This window comes from Triticum urartu, chromosome 6A (genome assembly GCF_056163025.1).
Source record: "Triticum urartu cultivar PI428250 chromosome 6A, HENAU_Tu73, whole genome shotgun sequence".
Classification (NCBI taxonomy): Eukaryota; Viridiplantae; Streptophyta; class Magnoliopsida; order Poales; family Poaceae; genus Triticum; species Triticum urartu.
In genome coordinates this window covers 366,976,140-367,000,680 of record NC_141878.1, presented here as the reverse complement: position 1 = coordinate 367,000,680, position 24,541 = coordinate 366,976,140, and the positions used below count along the sequence as shown (strand labels likewise).

The following is a 24,541-nucleotide window of genomic DNA, read 5'->3' as shown; positions in this document are numbered from 1 at the left end:
AGGAGGAGGAGGCGTACCGTGGGCCACGTCGCCCGCCTGAGGCTGTGGGGGAGGCAGTGAACGAGACGGTGCGGGAGCCTCTCCAGCGGCGTTGACGAGCTCGGCGATGTGGTCCAACCAATTCTCGTAGAGATCATCGGCCGGGTGATAACGCAGGAACTCGCGCGCCATGAGCAACCAAGTTTGCGCGTTCGCCGGCCCGCGACGAGCATGAGAGGACGAAGTAGCCGTCGGAGTAAATGACGGAGTGGCGGTGCGACCATCGCGCCACACGGCAGGCGGTAATGACGAGGCTTGCTGCTCGTGGACCACGGGGCCGATGGCGGCATTAGCTGCAGGTGACGGGGAGCGGCGGGGAGCGCCGTCGCCCGCAGGCACTGTTTGAGCAACGCGAGCGGCGAGGGCTGATCAGCGCTCGACACGAACTCGACGAGCGTCGGCCATGAGAACGGCAGAACGACCGACGAAAGAGAGGCTTCGACACGCCCCCTACCTGGCGTGCCAAATGTCGGATTCAGGGCTCCGCGGACCCAAGAAAGGTTCGAATTCTGGGGCGTGTGCGAAGAACTCAACCTCTCCAGCCAGCCAACTCGGCGTTCTCACGGCCTAGCTCGATGAGCAGGAAAGGAAATGGACTCAGCAATTTACCCAGGTTCGGGCGACCTTGCGGTGTAAGACCCTACTCCTGCTTTGGGGTGGATTAGCCTCGCGAGGGGCTGAGGATGAGCTTGTACAGGGGAAGAACAACCTCAGGAGGTCTGTTCTTGTGTTGATGTGAGCTAGAGAAGTCTCTTGATCTGGGGATCCCTTCTACGATGGTGGCTAAGCTATATTTATAGGGCCTTGGTCCTCTTCCTCCAAAACAAAGGCGGCAAGGGATCCCACAGTGGCCAATTTTGAAGGGGGACAAGTAGTACATCCTATCCTGACGAAATGTGGTCTTCGCCTGCAAAGCGCCTGCTCGTGACGCCGTGGTGGGCTTGATGATGACATCCGTCCTGCCATCCTAGCGGTCTTGGTCTCGATGCACTGGAATGGAAACCTTTGGCTGAGTCTTCGGGACCTCGCGCCTGCGCTTACCTCCTTAGCATCAAAGAGGAAACCTGCTACTCAACGTCCGCCGGTGCCCGCCTGGCCTTGGTCGTTAGGGCTTGCGTCACCCAAATCTCATGAGGTGGGTGCTTGCATAGGAATCTCCGCTCCCTCCGGAGGTCTTGGTGTCGTCCGCCTCGCGAGGCCTGGCCCCTCGCGAGGGTCTTGTCTTGCCGAAGTTGAAGGTGGGCCGTACCAGACCGTTGATAGAGCCACGCCATAAGCCGCGGGAAGGTAAGTCTGGATACCCTGGTTTCTAGAACGCCTACAATATAGGCTATGGAATATTCAAGGTCAGGTGACGTTTTTTGCTAATATTATATAGGCGTTGTTTGCAAATGGTGCTTCACACGGCAAATCTAATGTTTTCGACGACAATTCTAGTGATGCAAGGATGGCAAGTTAGTTGATACACATGGCAAAAAAAAAAATTGACACAAACGGCGATTTTCTGTCAAAAACTAAACTGAAAAACGAAGTTGTCATCCTCGCATTGGGCATTATCAGATTCCAAAATCATTACCATTAGTAGAGTTTGGCTTAATTACATACTACTCCCTTCGTCTCAAAATAAATGTTTTAACTTTGTACTAACTTTAATATAAAATTATACTAGGGTTAAAACACCTATTTTGAGACGGAGGGAGTATATCATTGCATAAGTGTTTTGTGCATCGGGGTTATTCTTTTTCTCTGGCTCTGCCCCTGAGTTAGCAGTCCCACTCGCAGCCTTTAACTCTAGCACCAATACAGACTCAGGATAGCAGCATTAATGATGCAAAAAAAAAACAGAGTTATGGAACAAAGGAAGTCGTCCAGTGTCCTTTCCAAGTGAGTAAATGATTAATGCCAATTATTACTATACGATGGGCGCGCAATTTTGATATGGAAGGTTCATGGAAAATATACGATATAGTAACTATTTTCACCATTACTAGCAGGAGCCAAAAGGTTACTCAGATCTACCCTGCCGATATGTTCAAACATGTCAGAGAAGAAGGGGTGGCCTGATGAGCAGAAACAACAGTTTTCAGGGACTCCTGCCATGCTTTGGGTATGGACTATGGGTGTGTTCTTTTGATGTTTTGCATCATCTTGGGAGTTCCCTTGTTCCATCTGTGAGGCTAATAACACTGGCTGAAGCAGAAAAAGAAGCCCCTTGGCTTGTCTTCAATATTGCCTTTAGGCGTGATATCACCTCGAGAAGCCATTAGAGAGCTCGTCCCAGGCGATTCAGGAGGTAAGATTGCATTCTCCGAACTGAATGTGCGAGCAGGGGCCATATGTTCTGGCGGTGAAAGGGTTGAGAGGTAATGGAGAAGCATTTGAACTATCTGGGTGAAGTTTGGTCTGTCGCTTGGGTCTTCTTTCCAGCAGGATGTTAGGATCTCTGATAGCTCCTCCGGCAAATTATCTGCACTTGGTCTGATGTTCTGCAGAAAATGAGGTCTCATAAGGTCAAATTACTAATATATGATACAGGTGTATGCATTATGGAATAATGCATGATAAAACATATTCAAAACAATCAGAACTCCCTGCAACATAAATAGGTTCAAGAAAGTCTATAGACAGCAAATGCGTATGATTATACTCTAAAAATCTAATGTTACCTTGAAAGCGGCAGCATATGCAGCTTGCAGGTTAGACATGCCCTCAAAGGGTAGTCTATTGTGCAGTAGTTCCCATAACACAATTGCAAAGCTGTAAACATCCACTTTGTGGTTGTAATGTTTCTTTTCTCCGTGCCTTAATGTGACTGTGCTGTACAACTGTTGAATTATTTCAGGTTAATCACATAATAAAAAAGAAATGAAAAGGTTCAAGAACTGAAAGATATGAAACTGCAGTAGCACAAACCTCGGGAGCCATCCAACGGTATGTTCCTGTTTCTGCGGTCATCATCTCTGTTAACGTCTCTTCTCTTGCTAAACCAAGGTCGACGAGCTTAACTGTTCTCTGGTCCGCTGTAAGCAGCAGATTCTCTGTACAAAGAGAAGGGCAAAAACTATGGACTCAGAATCAACTTTATTTGCACAAACATTTCCTCAGGCGGATCATTTGAGATTAATGTAGGAAAAGATTAGCTTACAGAAGATAACTACAGACTACAGAATAACATACCAAGGAAATGGTAGATCAACAAAACCAGTGTTAGCCTTAATGAAATATCACATCTCATATGCATTGCTGACTCGGCACTAGACTAGTAGTTATTTCTCATATGCATTGCTGGCTCAGTACTAGACTAGCAGTAATTGTCTAATGAAAACAGGACTATGTCGCACCAAAGTATAACTATCTGTCAACGTCTCTTTGTTCAGCTGACTTAGCTAACTGTGGCCTGGAACATGGTAAAAAGTGCAAAACAGTATGGTACAAGTCATCATTCACTGAACAACTATAATAACTCCTCTTTCTCGACCTTACACATCTCCTTATCTTGCTCCGGCATCTTGTTAGTACAAACTGGAATAATTTCTCCAACTTGGGAGCAGTTCTTTTATCCAAGACTGCCCATTCCACATCATGTTCAATCTGATGCACCAAAAATATGGTGTCCAAAATCTACAAGAAATATATTCATCGGCCAATGGATCTAACAAATTTTGAAGACGTTCACACATAGCAAGATCTAGAGGGAAGCCAGACCTTCAATCCAAGATCCAACAAATCTAGAATATATAATGCCTGTAACATGCTCTGATCTTGCTATGTCATACTAAACCCCAAATCATATTGAATCTTTGTAAAGATGAGATGCACATAACCCCCAAATGCTGACCTTTAAATTACAAAAGAGATGAAAACTTCAAAATTACCAAAGCAATGGTGACTGTTAGTCATGAAAACAAGCAGGACCCAGTTGCCCAACGAAAACAATAAAGGGCACATGCAATAATTGCATGTGATTAATTACTGCTTGCATAACCAAACTACATGCACACGGCACAGGCTCAAACAGACATCTGTTGCGCTATGCCAATAACTTGGCGGTCTAAACAATGTACATGCAACGAGACAAAAGAGATGGGTGTATGCATCAGGTTGCAGGATGGACGCTCAGTTGAGTCAGTCAAGGCCTGTCTCCCTGTCCTAATTTTGCTTTTGCCGAACCGGAAACACGAATCTGAGTGGTATCCTACACCCATGTCCATGTTTAGCAACCTTCATCTGACTAGAACACCTGAATGCAAGTCGGATCTCGACACCTATGTCACCAACGCTGAGGCATTGTTTACTGGTTATAGTTATAAGTGCAAGCTATTTACTAAGTGTGTGATATCTTAGTTTCTCTGATGATGAAGTAAAAAATATTCGATCAGCCAATGCATGTGCATAGAAACCATAATATTAAGAGGTGGAATCAGAACACATACAGTACTAAAGATTAAACTACAGAAGTCACACACATTTATAACTTAGAAGGTGTGCACTTTGCGCATTGATCCAATAAATTTCACTATTCATAGAATAAGATCAGGCTACCTGGGTAATTATTCTTGCTACTTGTTGCACTGTACATTGAGGCTATAAATGCTTCAACATCTCAATATGTATGGACACTTATGCTTAGTTTGTGACCATAAACTATAGTATTCAGTAGGTATATCACCCAGAAGTGCATACACTACATGCTTCCCCGCGCTTGTGTTCTTCGCACACACAACTAGTGATGTTTGTGTAAAATTTACAGGTGCACTGGTCCCATAGTAAGACTAGCTCGTGACAACAGAAATTGCTAACACAACAGAGCATGGGCTAATGGGAACAAGAAAGTCATGCGCCACTGGTCACTTGTTTAATTAACTGCCTAACATCCCCTTAACTTGGTTCTGAAGGCAGAATTCAGCACAAACTTGAAAGAAATCCAATACATTGCTATGCCAACGGTAAAAGTAACAGTACGACACCTCAAATGTACCCATGCGTGTACACATTGCTTATACAATATGAGACGTAACGTGCAATATTATGAACATTAAAGTGGCGCATGTAGCGTACTGCATAAATCGACTTAACAGGGAAGAGGGGGAAAGACCCCCACCCCCCCCCCCCCCCAAAAAAAAAAAACCTGAACGTGTGCACACACAGAGAGATCCTACAACAGTACCACTCAGGGTATATATGGACAGAAGGAAAGCCACTATCCTCTTTGCAGAGATTCACCTAGTATTCAAATGCAAAATGGAAAATCTTACCAGGTTTAAGATCACGATGAATGATCCCATGTGCATGCAAACATTCCATGGCTCGGGCGATGTCCAATGCAAATCCAACTGCTACACGAGGCTCCAGGTTCCTAGGCCGTAAGCTGACCAAATACTTCCGCAAAGAGCCCCCCACTAATAGCTCAGTCACCACCACCATGACAGGCTCTAGGCAAGCTCCAATAAACTGAACAACAGGCAGATATAGTTTTCAATATCCAAAAGCGCCCAACACTTCCAGCCAATGAAATAATGATAGTAGTCAGCAAAGAAGCGAACCTTGACAAGGTTCTTGTGCTGCACCCTTGATAGCATGGTCACCTCTCTCAAGAACCTACCCTGCCTCTTGATGACCTCTTCAGGGGTGTCCCCTTTGTGCACAATCTTGATAGCAACATTTTGGTTCTTGTACCTACAAACCCCATCATCATGAATCATCAACTGAGAGATAAATTATAAGCAAACAACTCATACAAATCAGCAATTTGTAGATCGTAGTGTAAACAGACGAGCCTTACTTCCCCTCGTAGACCTTTGCATGTCCACCCTCACCGATCCGTGGCCCAACAAAGAGAAGCTTTGGGTCGATGAGCCAGCTGGGATCAATGTGAAGACCTTCACCCGCATAGAACGTGCTCCCCGACTCCATTTCCGCCAGAGTGGATCCACTTTGGGTCCCGTGGGGTCACACGGCCCCACCAAACGCTTAAATAAAAGATTTGATATTTTTAGAAGGTGATCGAAATTGGTAGAGAAGTATATCACAAGCATATTGTACCAGAACCGCGCAGAACATAGATGCATTACGTGTGTACGGCAAATTCTACTTTCAGAAAGTATTCACAAGTTGCTCCAAAGAATGTATACGAATTAAGAAAATAAAAAGGAAATATTTGCAAGTTGGTACATAAGCATGTCATATACACGTATTGAGCACTTCACTGGATATAGGTAGGAACTAGAAGGATCAGGTGTATGCAATACTTTCTTCTTCACGGAAGTATTTGGAAGTTGGTATACGAACATGTTAGAAACATCTCACTGAAAATAGGTATGCTCTAGAAGGACCGACTGCATTCGACAATTTGTAAACAAGGTTCTCGTACCACCATTATTTCATTTTTTAAGTTCACAACAAAAAGAACCAACTACGATCCTGTTCACATAGAGGAGAGTATATATGCATGCAGTAATAAAAGCCTAAATAATGGATATTCCATATGCATTGAAAACCCATGAGTACCAGCATTGACTGAGTGAGTTACTTGAATGCAGTCCAGCACAAAATCACATAAATTTAAAACTAATATGAGGCATGTTTTGCCATCTCTACCCTAAGAGAAATTGTCACCGCATTGCATCATGATGAGATCACGATCTTGTAACTACTCGTGACCTGCTTGGCACGGCGGGCTGAACCAGTCGGCACGCAACGATCCGGCCAAACGAGATAGACGCACGCACAAAGCCGCCAGCTAAGCCTGTGGTTAAACACCATGCTTGCGCGCATTTTAGTCCACGCTTGCCGCGAAGTTTTTCCCTGTCAAAAGCGGCGGCCCAACTACCCCGGGAGAGGGAGATGGAACCACAAATGGCGTCGCAGCCCGACAGTCCACCATGGACACTAGTCTACAGTAAGAAGTCGGGAGCAGCGACGGAGCGAGCTTGCGGTGGCCACTAATCTAGCGCGAGCACGCGTGCAGGGAACGGAATCGGGCGGGATCAGGCGGATTGATCGGGAATTAGGACATGGCCGGGGACAGAGCTTACCAAGAAAGCCCGGATCTCCCTCTTGTAGGAGCGCGAGGAGGCTAGACCGCCAGGCGTCCGGGGAGCTCGCCTCCGACGCCTCTGGTGCGCGAGCAGCAGCAGCTCGGCGCCCGGCGCCACATCAAGGGGAGAAGAGGCAGCAGCTAGCTAGGAGCCCGACCGCGCGCGGGTGAAGCGGTGGCAGAGGCAGAGCAACGCGGAGAGAGATGGAGATGGGGATGTGAGGGCGTGGCGGTCGGTCGGAGCGAGGCAGCGTGCAGCCCGTGAGAGGGGGAGGGAGGGAGGGAGGGAGAGGGGTAGAAAGATGGGTGAGATCGAGAGATTTCAGTGTAGTATTCATTCATATGTTTCCCCGACTCCCTTCTTTCCATCTCTCTTTTCCTTTAACAGTTTTTTTTACATAAACACGCAAAATTTACGTATCTTTCCATTATAGAAGAGTGAGAAAAATTACGATTATGGATTACATCACAAACACATACATAAAGATGTGTGTGGGACATTCATGAAGCAGAGGATAGAGTGTTCAGGCCAAGCACAAAGGTCTATCTCTAAAGCACTATGTGATCTAATCCGGTGACGCCAGCTCTAGCACAACAGTGCGCATCATCCTGGATGATATGCACTAGACGACCAACGAAAGAGCGAGTAGCGTCGAAGATACATCCATTTTGATGCTTCCAGATTTGCCAAGCCATGAGGATGATGATGGAAGAGATGCCGCGACGTTAAGCCGGAGGGGCGCCGGGGCAAGAAGTCACCCATCAGGTCAAGCATGGTGTTGCAGCGAAGGGAGGTACAACTGTGGATTAGCACCAAGCCAACATGTCGTGTGAGACTTGTCACGAGAAGGAGCACGCAATCATGATGTGAAGCGTGTCCTCCGGCACTTGGTAACAAAAGGAGCATAACTCGTTCATGCTTTGGATTTCTATCTGAAACACACACAAGATGGTTCATGTCCAAACAGATTGGATGATGGTCAGAATTACCCATCTCCAGATTGATCAATCCTGCTAAAGGGTGCCTTTGAGCCCAGTCTGTGTTAGACATAACACGGTCAAGCCTCTCCCTCAAACCTGCATGAAACCAACCTTCATAGCCAACATCCTCAAGAGAACAGTCAAAGAGAGTATCTTGGAACACCTGAAGGCGCGACTGGTGACGCAAGGCTCTCCCTTCATTCTTTGATGAGAAAATGATCTTGTTAAAGTCGCATATCATCGCCCATGGCAAATCTGTTTGTGAGTAAAGATCACATAAAGTACCATAGGTGCTCCCCTTGTTATTCTAACTAGATTCTGCATATATGTTTGTTAGTCTCTGTGTGTCCCATTTATTTCTTTCACCTACGCATCAATATTGAGAGTAGATCCTCACCTCTTTTGAAACTACCAACATAGCCCCCCTTCTACCATCCAAACTTGGTGCAACGACCATGTAATCCACTCAGATTTTATTTTCTTACCTTATCTACACGTGTGTCATCCAGATGTGTCTCAGATAGAAAGAAAACATCTGGGTTATGTCGCCTTTGAATAACAAGAAGCGGATGAACTATTAGGGCGCCAAGGAGACCCTGACAGTTCCAACTAGCGAGTTTCATTGTTTTCGGCGAACCCCCACATGGGGGGGGGGGGCTAATCCCATATGATACTAACATTTTCATCACCTTCACTTAAACTTGTCCATCCAACTCCACCCTCCAACCATTGTCACAAACGAATCTACTTCAATTCCTTGTTAGTTTCTTCCACTACGGGTTCCTGTGGTTTTTGCACCCTGCCCAAATGGATGACACAACGAAATTGAGGTAAAGTTCCATTTATCTCGCTTAAGCTCGTTCAAATATAGCGAAGAAAGTATATTTCCTACTAAATATATGCTTTTTGTACCTAGTGCCCAATCTATTATGACAACAGAGGTTTGTGCAGATATGAGAGGGTTCCCATATACAGTAGTTTCAGCCTATGCTTTCGTGAATCATCAGATGGCATGACAGTAAGCTTAAATTAACTGTCCTTTCTTAGCAAATGACTATATAATGTGTTCTATACTTAAGCATACAATATTCCTACCGATTTGTTAACTTCAACTTATTTCTGACAAATAGATGACAAATCAGACTTAACATTTAGAACAAAATACCTTTCCTTTATATTACTATCTTTCCTAAACACCTGAATGTCTCTCAAAATATACAATGTGTCTTGCAAAAAACAATTAGTTAAGAAACCATGTAAGAATAATCAAATATTTCCTTTATTGTGTGTCGAGTTATCCCCTACTTTGTAAGAACAATTTTCCATGAGAATCTATGGATCAAAAAGTCTAAGGTAACTATAGAAAGATTTCACCTTAAGACCAGAGAGGATTTCATATTTTAACAACGGCGTTAAAATCACCAATGAAGAGCATAATACTTGTTTCGGTAGGGAGGATTGAAATAATTTTATCGAACTTTATGATATTCGAACTGGTATTCAAATTTCATTGAAGATGCATGTCCGTTCCATCCATGTGCTACTACCCAATGGCCCTATCAATGATCCATTTATGTTGTTTAACATATAACTATGATTTACTATGCTTTCTCTTAACTGCCGTGAGTACTAGTTAAACATTCATTGCTAACTCTATTGAAACACTATAAGTGCATCTAGTGCCACCCCTAGTTGGTTTTGGAGTATTGACGACACGCGTGGTTGAGGGACTAATGTGCTTGTGAGAATTGCAGGATAACACAAGTAGAAGTTCCTCATTGATTTGGTTTACCTACCAGAGATGACCCCTAAAAATGTATGAAGACATTGAAGACAATGGTGGTTCGTGAAGACATTCACGTTGAAGATAATGACGTGTGAAGACATTCACTTGAAGACAATGGAGTGCAAAGACATAGTTTCTTTCATAGTTTCATTTTTCTTCTTTCTTGAGTCATAGGAACTATCGAACTGTTAAGTGGGGTCCAAGTGAACAAAGTCAGAAGACTGACATGATGCTCAACTCAAATCATATGTCTTCAAGTGAAGACAACGAGAGTAAATCTTATCCAGAGTTGGATGAGTCAGCTTTGCTTGTAGCCCAAGTCAAGCTGCCGCGTGTGTTTGAAATCCAACCGTTGGACACGTGTGCCCGGACACCGAAGCCCTCGCGGCCTTTAAACACAGCGTCCGAGACGAGTGGCTCGCCCGACACCTCGGCCAAGAAAAGCCGAAGTCCATGGCAGCCCTTATCGCACTTATGACCCGCTTTTGCGCGGGAGAAGATAGATGGCTAGCTCATAGAAGCAATAGCACCGGCGACCTTGGCACCTCCGAAGCCAGGGATGGCAATGGCAAGCCATGACGCAACAAGCACAAGCGTCGAGACAACAACCAAGATACCGAAGACACGACAGTTAACGCCGGATTCAGTGGCTCTAAACCCGGTCAGCGGAAGAAGCCATTCAAAGGAGATAGAGATGGTCCATCTAGTTTGAACAGAATACTCGATCGGCCTTGCCAGATTCACGGCACCCCCGAAAAGCCTGCCAATCATACCAACAGAAACTATTGGGTCTTTAAACAGGTCGGCAAGCTCAACGCCGAACACAAGGGGAAAGGGCCACCCAGCAAGGACAACGATGAAGAGCCTCGCCCACAGAACACAGGGGGACAGAAGAAATTTCCCCCCGAGGTCAAAACGGTGAACATGATCTACGTCACTCACATCCCTAAACGGGAGCGTAAGCGCGCATTAAGGGACGTCTACGCCATAGAGCCAGTCACCCCAAAATTTAACCCATGGCCAGCTTGTCCGATCACTTTCGATCGCAGAGACCATCAGCCAATATCCATCATGGAGGATCGGCCGCATTGGTTATCGATCCAATTATTGACGGATTCCACCTCACGCGAGTCCTTATGGATGGCGGCAACAGTCTCAATCTGCTTTATCAGGACACCGTCCGTAAAATGGGCATTGATCCATCAAGAATCAAGACCACTAAAACCACCTTTAAAGGGGTAATACCCGGCGTAGAGGCCTGTTGCACAGGATCCATAATGCTGGAAGTCGTCTTCGGCTCACCGGAAGACTTGATCTTCGACATTGTCCCGTTCCAAAGTGGCTATCACGCACTACTCGGACGAACCGCTTTCGCCCATTTCAATCCAGTCCTGCACTACGGTTATCTCAAGCTTAAGATGCATGGACCACGTGGCATTACAATAGTCAATGGAAACATGGAGCAATCCCTCCGTATGGAGGAGCATACCGCGGCCCTCGCGGCTGAGGTGTAGGGTGGCCTCGCTAAGCCGAAAACCACACTGGCAGTCAAGCCCCCGGACACTGTTAAACGAGTCCGGTCTACCCTCCAGAACGACAGTCCAGCTCATCTAGAGCTAGATTAGCAATTCGGCCTCCGCCAATGCCCCATCCTGATAGCTGCATATGTACCGCGCGTACATAACTACGTGTTAAAAATACCATGGTCAAGGATAGAGGCATGCTAAACATAGGGTCCACGATACGGCTTGACCCTATTCGAACCTACATATTGCTCCACCTTTTTCTTATTATTTTTTTTATTTTTTTTTAGGTTCTTTATAGCCCGCATTAATTTCTGGAGCTAATAAGGGCCCCCCTTCTAGGCCCCTTATACATACTCGATTGTCGATCCTCTCAAAGGGTCCTAAACCAAGGTGAAAAGCGGCACAGACGTGCGGCAGTATGTCCAAAGGATCTTCTAGATCATTTTTCAAATTTAGGACCTCTATACAGCTTTCCCTTGTTCTCGGCATGTAAAATAGCCGTGATGCTTATTGCATCTTGTGTAAAATATGTTTTGACGTACCAATCAGATTATAATGGAAACAGTTTCGCCTAGCCTCGTTTGGTATTGGCCTTTTTTTTCTTTTTTCCCACTTTACGTTCAAATTGGCATATACAACTTGGTACGACTTAAATCGCTAGGGGCTCTATTCAAGCCATATACATGTCTTCAACAATTGAAAGTCCGAACACTCTCTGAGTATACTTCGGCATCCCGAATACTGCATTATATGCATCGGCTCCGAATCACGTCTTTGGTCAATAGTTGGGTTGCCCAGCTCCTGTGCATGTCACCTTACGTTCCGTTTTTCGGCTAAGGTACCGGCTAGCCCGGTCAAGCACCTCAGTAGAGAAAGCCGAAAACTGACTGTCATGATGCGGCGAGGGCTGGTCCGCAATTCGGTGACTTATTAAATCTCTAGCGATTTCTTTCGTATTACACGAAGGTTTGGCTTTGTTCAGACACACGTCTAAAGGCATCTAAGTTCGATAGCTGCATACACACCAGGGCTATCTTACAACCCCATTGTCAAACTCCTATGGCTAAGTGAGAGTGGTAAAGCCGCATAGTCTGATTGCCTCGCTTGCCGCACTAACACCTCCTTTACGGACCAAGACATTGGGTCAAGAGTGATTATGTGCTATCCCGAACACCCCCGTACTAGTTACGTGGGGGCTGAAGTCGACGACTGGCAAACTCTCAAAGATACAAACGGCCGCATAGGAGGAGAAGTAATTCAAGATAACAAGCACAAATATATTACAAAAGCCTCAGTTTATGATAAAATGCCTGGGTGGCTCGGATACATTTACTCGAACACCACATCCTTCGAGCATTGACCCTCTATCAAATGGGGACCCTCAAGGACATCGTCGAAGTAGCGCTCTGGCGTGCGGTGGACCTTGTCTCCAGACGGACATTCAACGGCTACGCTGGTGGCCTTCATCTTCGCCCAGTGCATCTTGACACGGGAAAAGGCCATCCGCGCGCCCTCAATACATGCCGAGTGCTTTACTGCCTCTATTCATGGCAAGGTGTTGCCAAGTCACTTGACCAGGCCAAAGTAGCCGCTCGGAATGGGTCCGGCTGGCCACAGCCGGACTATGATGTCCTACATGGCCAAACCAGACATCCTGTGCAGCTCTGCCAGGTGCATCATCTGATTGTTGAGTAGCACTGGTCGCTCTGGTGCCAAATGCTGCGACCAGAAGAGCTTCTCCGTCATGTTCCCGTCTTGGGCCTAGAAATATTGGGCGGCATCAGCCGCACTCCTTGGGAGATCCATGAAAGCGTCTAGAGCACTCCATAGTCGATTTAGCAAAGCATATCTTCGACCGCCGAATATACTCTGTAAAAGAAAAGGCTTACCAGATGCTATATGTCCGGCTTGCTTGATCTCCTCGCGAGCAGCCCGGGACTCGGACCGCGCCTCCTTCGCAGCTTGAAGAGCCTTGGTGAGATCGGCCGCTTGGGCCTTGTTACTCTCCTCCAAGGACTCACACTTGGTGGCGGCCTCCTAGAGTGCTTGCTCCTTCGGTCACCCTCGCCTCATACTTAAGGCAGGCGGCCTTTTTGGCCTCCACATCCGCAGCTGCTTTCTCTACGGCTGCTTTGCTTACCCTCCCTCCTCCTTGGCTTCGGCAAGGGCACTCTGGAGGGCCTCGACCTCAGTCGCATTGCCTACAATCATTAATAGTCACGCATGAGCGTAAAACTCTGTGTTTGCATTATAATTCAGGCTTGTAAGGGGTCTTTTAAAAGCATACCTTGGGCCTCATCGAACCGCTTGTTAATAAGGTCGATCTCATCATCAGCGAGCTTCAGTTTCCGCTGGAGTTCGGAAACTTCCGCGTTCTTGGCCGAAGCTGCCAGCAACGAAGCCTATTCACCAAAATAGACAAGTATGTTACCTCTGGAATATTCGACCCTCTGTCCGGCCCTTTCTTCAAAAAGCCGAACAAAGTCTCAGGGGCTACTATCTATACACAAGTGTATGATTATACAGGCAAAAGTGACCACAGATATTACATCACATATCTCAAAACCTGTTAGCAGGCTAGTGAACACTTCATTCAGTCCGCTTTTGGCGGACTGAACCTTTTCAACCACCGTACCCATCAGGGCATGATGCTCATCCATGGAAGCACGGTGAAGTGCTTCCCTCAATGTATCTGGCGCCTCCGGATTGATGGAGGTCGTCGGTGGAGTCGGCACTCCCCCTCGGGTCCGGAGCCGTGTGGGACTCTGGAGCAATATTCGGCTGGGGGGCGGACTGGTCAAGGCCCCCGCCGCCAGTCTCCATGGGGATTACGCCCCCCGTATCTCCAGTCGCCGAGGCATTTCCCTCTAGCGCCGTTTCAGTGGCCCTCTGTACTTCTCCCTGGCCCGGAGAGGTCCTTTGGGATAACACCTCGGTGTCATCCGTGGCATGTGGCGGGGAGGCTCGTGGAGGCGACTCGCTCTCCATCATCTCCGGCGCCAAAGAATTCCCCAAAGACAATGATTGTTGGGGAGATCACGGGCTGGACTAGAAAACATAGATGATATATCACCTTGTAATTTATAAAAAGCCGGACATACGCATTATCTTTGAATACTTACGATTTGGCCAGGGGCTTCGGCCTGGTGTTCCGTTCGGGGATGTCTTTGACGTCCGATTCTGAATCGTCTGAAAGGGAGAGTTTCCCCTTCTTGGATGCCTCCACCTCTAGGTCTGCAGAAGCCCCCCTTTTCTTCTTTCCTCCCTTAAGGGGAGAATTTATCTCCTCCTCTCCCTCTTTGTCTTCATCTCCCTCATGGGAGGAGGGAGCTCTGGTATCTTCGGACGTTACGTCTGAAGTACCTTTACGGCGAAGGCCACTTCTGTCCTCCTTGCCCTTCTTCTTGGCATTCTTCTCTAGCACCTGGTACGGCGCCGGAACCAGCATCTTCGTCAGAAGAGGAATAGCTGGGTCTTCGGGTAGTGGAGCCGGACACCGGATCCGCTCTTCCTTCTTGGTCCAGCCCTGAAGAATAAGGGGAAGGCTTAGTATGCTCCTTGGATCTACAAGTTGAGGATATGTTTGGAAATCTGAAAAACTTACTGGAGTAGCAGGATGAGCGCGGTCGAGGCCGAGGTCTTCGGTCGTTTTCGGCCATGACTTTCTGGGCCTTGAAAAGCAGCTTCCATATATCTTCATGTGTTGTGCCGAAGAACCACTGCAAGGTCCGGGGACTGGCCGGATCAAACTCCACATATGGAGAGTCTAGCGTTGGCAGGGGAGAATCCGGCGAAAAAGCATCACTCGGATCACGCTGGCAAGGTTGGTGTTCTTCTCTATCATGCTTTGGACCCACTTCTGCAGCGTCATCACCTCATCGGATGACGCCCAGTCCAGGCCTTTTTTGATCCATGATGTAAGCCGCATTGGAGGACCAGATTTGAATTCAGGGGTGGCGGACCATGTGGCGTCACGAGGTTCCGTGATGTAGAACCACTCCTGTTGCCATCCCTTCACGGTTTCTATGAAGGTCCCCTTGGGCCAGGTGGCGTTAGGGAGCTTGCTCACCATGGCGCCGCCACACTCCGTGTGTTGATCCTCGACCACTTTTGGCTTCATGTTGAAGACCTTGAGCCACAGGCCGAAGTGGGGGGGGGGGATGCGAAGAAACGCCTCGCACATTACGATGAACGCCGAGATGTTGAGGAATGAATTCGGGGCTAGATCATGGAAATCTAGCCCGTAGTAGAACATGAGCCTGCAGACGAAAGGGTGGAGTGGAAACCCTAGCCCGCGAAGAAAGTGAGGGATGAATACCACCCTCTCATTGGGCTCCGGGGTGGGGATGATCTGCTTCTTGGCAGGGAGCCGATGGGTGATTTCTTTGGCTAAGTACCCCGCTTCCCGGAGTTCCTTGATGTTCTCCTCCGTGACGGAGGATGCCATCCACTTGCCCTATGCTCGAGATCCGGACATGGCTAGAGTGTTAGCTGGGGGCCGAAGGGGTTGAAGCTGGGGCACTAGAGCTCAAGGACAGATGGGCTGAGGAGGAAGAAGGCGTGGGGTAAAAAGGTGGATCCTTATCTTCTTATAAAGGCAGTGAATATCGAGTGTCCCCCCACGAGCCTTAAAGCTCGCCTATTCCCTAGGGGTCGTGCAAATGACACTGTTGGATTACCCAAGCCCATATTGATGGGAATCCCGCAATAAGGGGCACGATCTCTGCTTTGACAAGACGTGTCAATGAAGACCGTGTCTCGAAACGCGAAGTGGGAGGCTGAAAAATGGTTCAAAATAATAATAAGGTCGGAATACAACGCCTCGCCAAAAAAGCTGTCAGAAGGCATGACCTATTTTTATTTAAGTATTTTTCCCTTGTGGTTCAGCATTGTAACTATTATACAGAGCCGGATATAGTTCTTTTGGTCAGCTACTTTGAAGTGTTCGGAGGAGGAACCCGCCTTGCAATGCAGAAGACAAATCTGCGCGCCAGACACATCGTCATTGAAGCCTGGTTCAGGGGCTATCGAGGGAGTCCTGGATTAGGGGGTCCCCGGGCGTCCGAGCTATGTGACATGGGCCGGACTGGTGGGCCGTGAAGATACAAGATAGAAGGCTTCCCCTCGTATCCGGAGAGGACTCTCCTTTGCGTGGATGGCAAGCTTGGCATTCAGATATGAAGATTCCTTTCTCTATAAACCGACTTTGTATAACCCTAGGCCCCTCCAGTGTCTATATAAACCGAAGGGTTTAGTCCGTAGAGGGGAGGACAATCATACAGGCTAGACATCTAGGGTTTAGCCATTACGATCTCATGGTAGATCAACTCTTGTAACCCCTATACTCATCAAAGTCAATCAAGCAGGAAGTAGGGTATTACCTCCATCAAGAGGGCCCGAACCTGGGTAAACATCGTGTCCCTTGCCTCTTGTTACCTTCGATCCTCAAACACACAGTTCGGGACCCCCCACCTAAGATCGGCCGGTTTTGACACCGACATCAGTGCTTTACCAAGACGATCCGCGTCCCACATGAGGCAGAAAAACGGTAGAAGCAATACGTGGTTAACTTGAAGAAGATGATGGAGAAGCGGATTCAGCAACGAGTGAAATGATGGTTGCTTCGTCCCTCCAACTCTTTTTAGCATTATTACTTCGTCCCTCCAACTTAACTGCGGGAATGGTGCAGCTTTATGATTTGACGCCTCATTGCTCATTACTATGCCGGCGCCATGACTGGGGTGCTTCACCCCTGCTTCTCTGCACTGTTATTTCGGTATGGCACGTGAACCCGGTTGCTTGATGTCCCACATGTCGGCGAAAGGGACTAGAACATTTATGAAAGCGAGCGCTCCACTCTTACGACGGAGGAGTACATGACACGGCGGCCCAGTGAACTGTTACTTGTACTGTAGTACTACTATAGTTTTGCTATTTCACATGATCCATCGATACAGACCCGATTAAACAGGAAAGGGCGGGATTTTTCCCGCGTGGTAGATGATACTAGCCATACATTTCAAAGGCAATTTTAATGTATGCAAACTGAATAATTGAGTAACAATATGAGGTCTAGTAAAACTAAAAACACATATGATTTATTGTGTTAGAGTGTAGTAGTAGTGTTGTATTGCATAGTTGTTAGATGTAACATGCGAGAACGTGTAGAGATGTAGTTTTGGAGGACCTACAGAGAGAAAAGCGTAATACGGTCACCGGACTTCAGAATACGCTCATTATAGTCACTATATATGTTTTGCGGTGATTATACGGTCACTTGCTCACCGTTCAGCATCGGATTGCACTATGTTGACTGGCCAAATAGTCTGCGTGGCACTATGTTGACTAGTTAAATTGACCACGTTCCTTGTGGGTCCCACCTATCAGTTGGCATAGGAAAAAGGTCATATAAACACAAATTTACGCAGGTGCGACAAGACTCCAACCCGTGGGCGGGAACCACCTGGTTGTGTATGTGTCTGTCAGGGCCTGATGTGTGCGCATGCACGTGCAGGTTGAGCACTTGAGCATGAGAGTGTGTATTGGTTGTGTGGTATGTGCATGCATGCGTGTGTGTGTGTGCGTGTGAGTGTTGCATGCGTGCATGGTTGTGTGTGTACGTGTGAGTGTTGCGTACGTGCGTGGATGCGTGTGTTTGTGTGAGTGTTGCGTGCATGTAGTTTGTGTGCATGCGTGCGTGTGTGTATAATCACCACACCAGCTCCTATGTGTTAAAACAGACGGCTCAGCATGCCAATACAAGGCCACCTCGTCCGTTGTGCCCGCGGTCATGACTTCGAACCACCGTCCAATATTTTTTATCGTTTGTTTTCATTCTTACTAGCAAGATGCCCGTGCGTTGCACGTAACATCAAGATGCATTTGTATGAGTAGTTTATCTTGTGAGAGAAAAGGATGAACGAGGGAAAGCCTTATTTGCAAATGTGGAGAGGGGTTTGGGTACCTTTTTGCAAAATTGTCATAGTTTCCTTCCTATTCGTCAGATATAAATCGGATGGCCTATATTGCAGGATGGCAGGCACACCATCATCACTAACTCTGTTTTTTATAAGAGTACAGTAGATACACGTCGACAGGTGGGCTCAATGGTAGTGATAATGTGATGCAACACTAGAGGTGCCACGTGGAGCGTTTAACTGGTCAACTAGTCGTGTGTTGAGCAAATACAGAGTTGTACGGTGAGCCCGTGACGGTATAATATCTACAAAACATAAATGGTGACCGTAATGAGTGGATTCTGAAGTCCAATGTACGTATCGTGCTTTTGCTTCAAACACAATGATCGTAATTGTATATATCGCGAGAGAAAGATGAAACATGCGTGAATGTGCTGGGGGCATACTTTTAGAGGACCTAGAGATAGTTTGTGTGCGTACGTGAAAGGGGCGTAGATGGGGTGTATGCGATGGAGAGAGAGATGCTCTTCGTTTCTCTTTATTATGACTAACTTTATATATAGTATAAAAATATTAAAATTCACGGTGCGGAATAAATATCATTGTGGGCACCATGCAATGCAAATTAACATTCATACTCCTCCATATAACTTTGTAATGTTGTATATATGTAGAAATTCTAAAATAAATTTTTGGCCACACTTTGTGTGGCTTTATTCAAAAGGAATGTTGTATGCGAAATAAACGTGAAGAGAGGGCTTTTTAGATCAATGGGGTACGTGATGTAACATGTGTGAATGTGTAGTTGATGTATTTGGCAGGGCCTAGAGAAGTATGTGTGTGTATTACGTATTCGAGAGAGGCATGGATAGAGGGGCCGGTAGGGGGGCGTGGGAGAGATAGCACGAGAAATGAGAGAGGTCTAGAGAGAGATAGACGAATATGATGTCACGACGAGAGATGTTGTTGGGGATATAACTACTGGGTATGAACCGCCCAGGACAGGGTCGGGTCATACCACTGGCGATTTATCAATGAAGATGGCGGCTCATACAAGACCATTGACGGCCCAAGACCCAGAGGCGACTTGAGGCCCAAGAGGATGAACCGCCATATGTGTATAACTTGTTTTGTAAGGCAAGCATAGTTAGTCACCGAGCCGGACACACTGTGTATGAGCCGGCCGGGACTCCATGAGCCGCCGGGCGTCTTCCTATGTATATATAGGGACGACCCGACGGTGGTTTAGGGACAAGTAACAAACAATCGAGAGCTAGGTCTAGCGTATTCGCTCCCTGGTAATCGAAACCCTAGCAATACAACACAAAGCAGGAGTAGGCTTTTACCTCGTTGAGAGGGGCCGAACCTGGGTAAACTCTCTGTGTCCTTTGTCCCGTTTAACCCCTTCAAGCTAACCTAGTTGCGATGGCTCCATGACTAAGTCCTTGCGCTAGGACATCTATCGTGTCAAGTCCACGACAGTTGGCGCCCACCGTGGGGCCAGCGCACGGTGGTTTCGAGTTCTTGATGGGCAGCTTCCTAAGGATCAATGGATACACTATGGGCTGGATGACCAAGTGTCAGGACCCCGATTCCAAGTCACATCAATCTAGCCGGTAACACCTCATATCACATTACGGCCTCACGCACGCTATCCCCACGGGTGTCGCCTTACCATGGCCCGGGACCGTTTGCGCCTTTTGGCTCACGTATATGATAGTGTCGCTAGCATCCATATGACAGAGAACCCGGGCCGACATGGCTAGTCGTGAACCCAAAGCGGCACAGACCTATGGGGACAGGCATACATGTATCACATCGAGCATGTCAGTCAACAGCGTGTGAATCCGGGCTGTAGCACTGGGCTAATAGGACTCCGGGGAACCCATGCTATAGCAGGCTAGGCAGGACTCTGAATGTCACCGTGTGACATTTCCCCGAAGGGACAGACATAGGAACAAAGTGAAACACATGCCGGCCAGTCAAGTGTCCTGAGCAGTAGTGCTAGGCTAGCAGGACTCCGGTGAACCGGGCTGTAGCGGACTACTATGGCTCAAGGAGCACTAGACTACATTTCCCCATAAGAGAGGCTGCCAAGGATAAACAACTAGATTGTCGGATCCCACACATACCAAGCATTTCAATCATACACACAATATGCTCGATATGTGCAAATACAACATGGCATCACAACAAAACTCTACAACTCAAGTACTTTATTTAAAGGCTCCGAAGAGCAATACATAACATGTTCATACAGGTAGGGGTCACATGACGCGACACTCAAGTCATACAAGCATACAAGCACATGCGGAAGCAAAAATTCTAAGTACAGACACTAGAAAGAAAGAAGGCTTGTCGAAGCCTGACTATCTACATAGGTCCCTCCATGACCAGGATCACCACCTGGGTGGCAAGTTACTCATCAACATCGAGGTCAACATAAAACCCATCGGAGGGGGCGGTGTTGTTGTCTGAAAACAGTAATTAAAGCAACATGAGTACAAAGGTACTCAGCAAGTCTTACAACAGAACCTACTATACATGCTCATTCTCAAGAAGGTGGTGGAGTTATTGCAGCAAGCCAGCTTTGACTCTATCCTACGAGACACCACTATAAAAATAGTTTCTGCACACGAGTCCACTAATCACCAACACAATACTCCACCGGGGATCCTCCCTCGTCATCCTACGAGAGGGCCATCCTCGGTACTCACACTTATCTTGAGTCTTTTAGTAGTAACCATTAACTTGTCTATGAACTGTATAGGCAACCAAGTAGTCCTTTACCGCGGACGCGGCTATTCGAATAGATGATGTTAACCATGCAGGGGTGTACTTCTTCATACACGCTCTCACCACTTACCATCGTTTACATGACATGTACTCGGCAACCTTCAAGCGGAAGCCCAACGAGGGTGTCGGCCACGGCCTACCTAAACACACGAGTCTCTAGTCCAGGTTTATCGCCTATCCAGGTTCCATCCGCAGGGAGTCCGGCCGAGGTTTCCACATACAGCCCCGAACGATGTGTACAGGGTTCCGAGACACCAAACGGGCGCCCGGCATGCCCGGCCACGGCGTATCTACCGCATCATAGCCCACCCCTAGGGTCAGCGCTACGCACGGCCGCCAACACATAACCTACAAACACCAGAAACTAGTTGCAACTCCTGGACAGAGTACTAGGGTGATTAAGAAGCCGAGAGGGTCCATTGGTTTCGGGCCCAATGTATGGTAGTAACTGATTCTTAAATCACACATACAGATCTCAGTTCTTAGGGACGGCCTCAATGAAACAACCCACCATGTACTCCTACATGGCCTCTCATCGATACCTTTACCAAAACATGTTCAACACATCCCTCACTTTACCGACATAAGAATTTCACTCTAGCCCATCACCCAGATGAACCAGACCTGACACAACTCTAAGCATAGCAGGCATAGCAAGGTAGGAAACACATACATGGCTCAATCAACTCCTACACATGCTAGTGGGTTTCATCTAGTTACTGTGGCAATGACAGGTCATGCAGAGGATAAGGGTTCAACTACCGTAGCACACAGCAGTTTGAAACATTGTTGTCTTAATGCAGTAAATGAGAGCAGAGGCAAGAACATGGGATTGTATCGATATGATCAATGGGGTTGCTTGCCTGATGGAGTGGTAGTAGGGTACTGCCCTTCAGCTGGATACTCGAAAATATCCTCGGAGGCAGAACCTACCACAAAAGACACCACAGAACACAATCATCACATGGCAATATGCAACAATATGATGCATGCTATGACATGGCAATATGAGGTGTTCTGCCTAATGCAATGTGAAACAAGTTGAAATGGGTCCATTTGAATCAAAGATTCAAATGGGAGCTTATGTTCTTAAGCATTATAAGTGTATTATCTTGTTTCACCTAAACAGCAAGGTTAAAGTGTTTTGTCATGCATGAAACCATTACAGATGGAAAGATTGAATTTTTCTGATCAAATTTCATATATAAATCTTTGCATTTGGAGTTATAGATTAAAAGTTATGAATTTTAGAAGTTTTGGTTATTTTTTGGAATTTCTTATATAAGAATAAATCCAGAAAAGGACTTACTGCGTCAGCCTGGCGTCAGTGTGACGTCAGCGAGTCAAAGGCGCCAGCCCAGGTCAAACCTGACTGGTGGGCCCCATCTGTCAGTGTCAGAACTAACTAACAGAGTTAGTTAGTGTTTCCTTAGCACTAAACTAGGTTAGTTAGGCCCTGGGCCCACATGTCAGTGAGACGGGGTTAGTTAGCGAGGTCATTAACCCCTAACAGTGTGATTAGCACTAACTAAAAATTAAACTATTTTAGTTAGGAGCCAGCCCCACATGTCAGTGACTCGGGGGGGGGGGTCAAACTGGGGTCAACCTGAGTCAAACTCGTCGGAGTTGACCCGGGGCTCGTCGCCAGCAAGGCCAGGGACGGCGGAGGGGTGCGGGTTTCCTCCGACGACGACCATTTGGCCGGCGGAGGGCATCTACGTGACGCGGGCACTCGTCCGCGTCGAGTGGTGTAGGTGGTTGGGCCTGGGGTAGCCAGAGTCGTCGTCGACGTCGACCTTGGCGGTCGCCGGGGCTCGGGTGAGGTCGGGGTCGGTGCTACGGTGCACGGGAGGGCGAGTGGGTGTGTGAGTTAGACTCCTGGGGGCTTCCTGAGCACGGTGAGGCGCTCCGTTGTGAGCTTGCGCGGCTGTGGCCACGGCTGCGCCATGGCCGGCGGCGAGAAGCTCTCGGCCGCGGTGGGAAATGGAGCTACGGGACGGCTGCGAGCTTGAGAGAGGAGGGGAGAGGAAGAGGGGCTCACGGCGGTGCGACCAGCTGCTCAGCGGGCTCGGGGAAGACCTGACAGCGATGAATCAACGGTGGCGGTCCTCGGTGGCCGAGGAGGAAGAAGACGAGGCAGCCGACGATGCAGGCCATCCCAGCGCTCGGGGCCAGGGTGGGGCGGAGCGTCAGACGATGGCGGAGGCCGTGGACAGCGCGGGGAGGCGAGGGGAGCATGGTGGCTGTGGCAAACGGCGTCGGCGGCGACGAGCTCCGCTCGGGCTGCGCGGGAGAGAGAGCAGAGAAGGGGGAAAGGTCGGGAGAGAGTGAGAGAGGTCCACGGGGGTGCGTGGCGTCTCCCAGAGGCGTCCAGGCATCGAGGGGGAGCATCCAGGCGTCCTGTGGTGAACCGGGCGATTGAGGCGCCCGTGATCAGAGCGCCGATTCAGCCGCGTACTATGGATCTGCCTCGTTTGGATATGACTCCGCCTCAGCATGTTCCGACACCATCGGGCCACTATTCTAACCCTTTGGATAACATGATCGCTGCGGCGACACGATTGGTAGCTCTCCCAGTTGAAGGCCAGTCTCCAGCTGCGATATAGACGCGGAGGGCTAGAGAACTTCTTCAGACAGCAGTGGCTCAATAGGCGGGTAGCCGTGAAAGGGTTCATTCGACCCCTCATCCAAGCCGGAGTTATAGCAGGCATATTGAATCGCCCATAGTTTCAAGCAGTGAACAACGCTGTAACCAGCCTCATGGGCATGACCCGACGCGCGGTGGTGTTGATGCTCAGACCTTGGTGGATCAGGGCAGAGCGCGTCGGGAGGCTGAGCTAGCGGCTCAGCTAGCGGCTCAACAACAGTCTCCGGCTTATCCATCAGCTTCAGTGGAGGCAGGAGTGACCTCTAGAACCTTGGGTGTGCCATGTTTAGTGCCAGCTCTGGGTAACGAGCATTTGCCTAAGGATTTCAAGGGTCCTCGTAAGGTGCCTAATTACACAACAGATCAACCCCCTGAAGCTTGGATTGAGAGTTATGAGATGGCCATGGAGATGTTGGATGTTAGTGATGCTACATGTGCTAAGTATTTCACCATGATGTTGGACGGGCCGGCTCATACTTGGTTGAAGGGTTGCCCGCTAACTCCGTAAGATCATGTGTAGATGTGACAGCCTGGATTTTGCCTTCTCTCTTTTTTCGGACTTCATTTGCCCTTGCTTTGAATTTGGGTTTTTGAATCAATTCAAATGGACTTAAACACTTGGGCATGTCCTTGATTTTCACCCAAGCGACCCCTCCATCTCTCATTCAACTTTCTTTCTCTAAAAAATCCCAAAATAGCCCAAGGAATATTTTTCATAAAAGAAAAATATTCAAATTCTTTTCTGAAACTCAATTCAGAAACTTGTGCTCCAAAGCAACCCTCATTTTTCTTACTTCCAAAAATCTGAGAAAA

General features: G+C 47.8%; 1 protein-coding gene across 1 annotated transcript; it reads right to left on the bottom strand.

The window, feature by feature from the left end:
- Window positions 1-1,911: 1,911 nt before the first annotated feature.
- Window positions 1,912-7,366, bottom strand: LOC125512883 (serine/threonine-protein kinase STY13). Its single transcript, XM_087528002.1, has 7 exons — window positions 7,074-7,366; window positions 5,822-6,008; window positions 5,583-5,715; window positions 5,295-5,490; window positions 2,953-3,077; window positions 2,706-2,864; window positions 1,912-2,525 (listed from the first exon to the last, which is right to left on the bottom strand). Exons 2-7 carry the CDS (start codon window positions 5,950-5,952, stop codon window positions 2,217-2,219), a joined length of 1,053 nt encoding a protein of 350 aa, XP_087384128.1. The 5' UTR covers window positions 5,953-6,008; window positions 7,074-7,366; the 3' UTR covers window positions 1,912-2,216.
- Window positions 7,367-24,541: the final 17,175 nt, after the last annotated feature.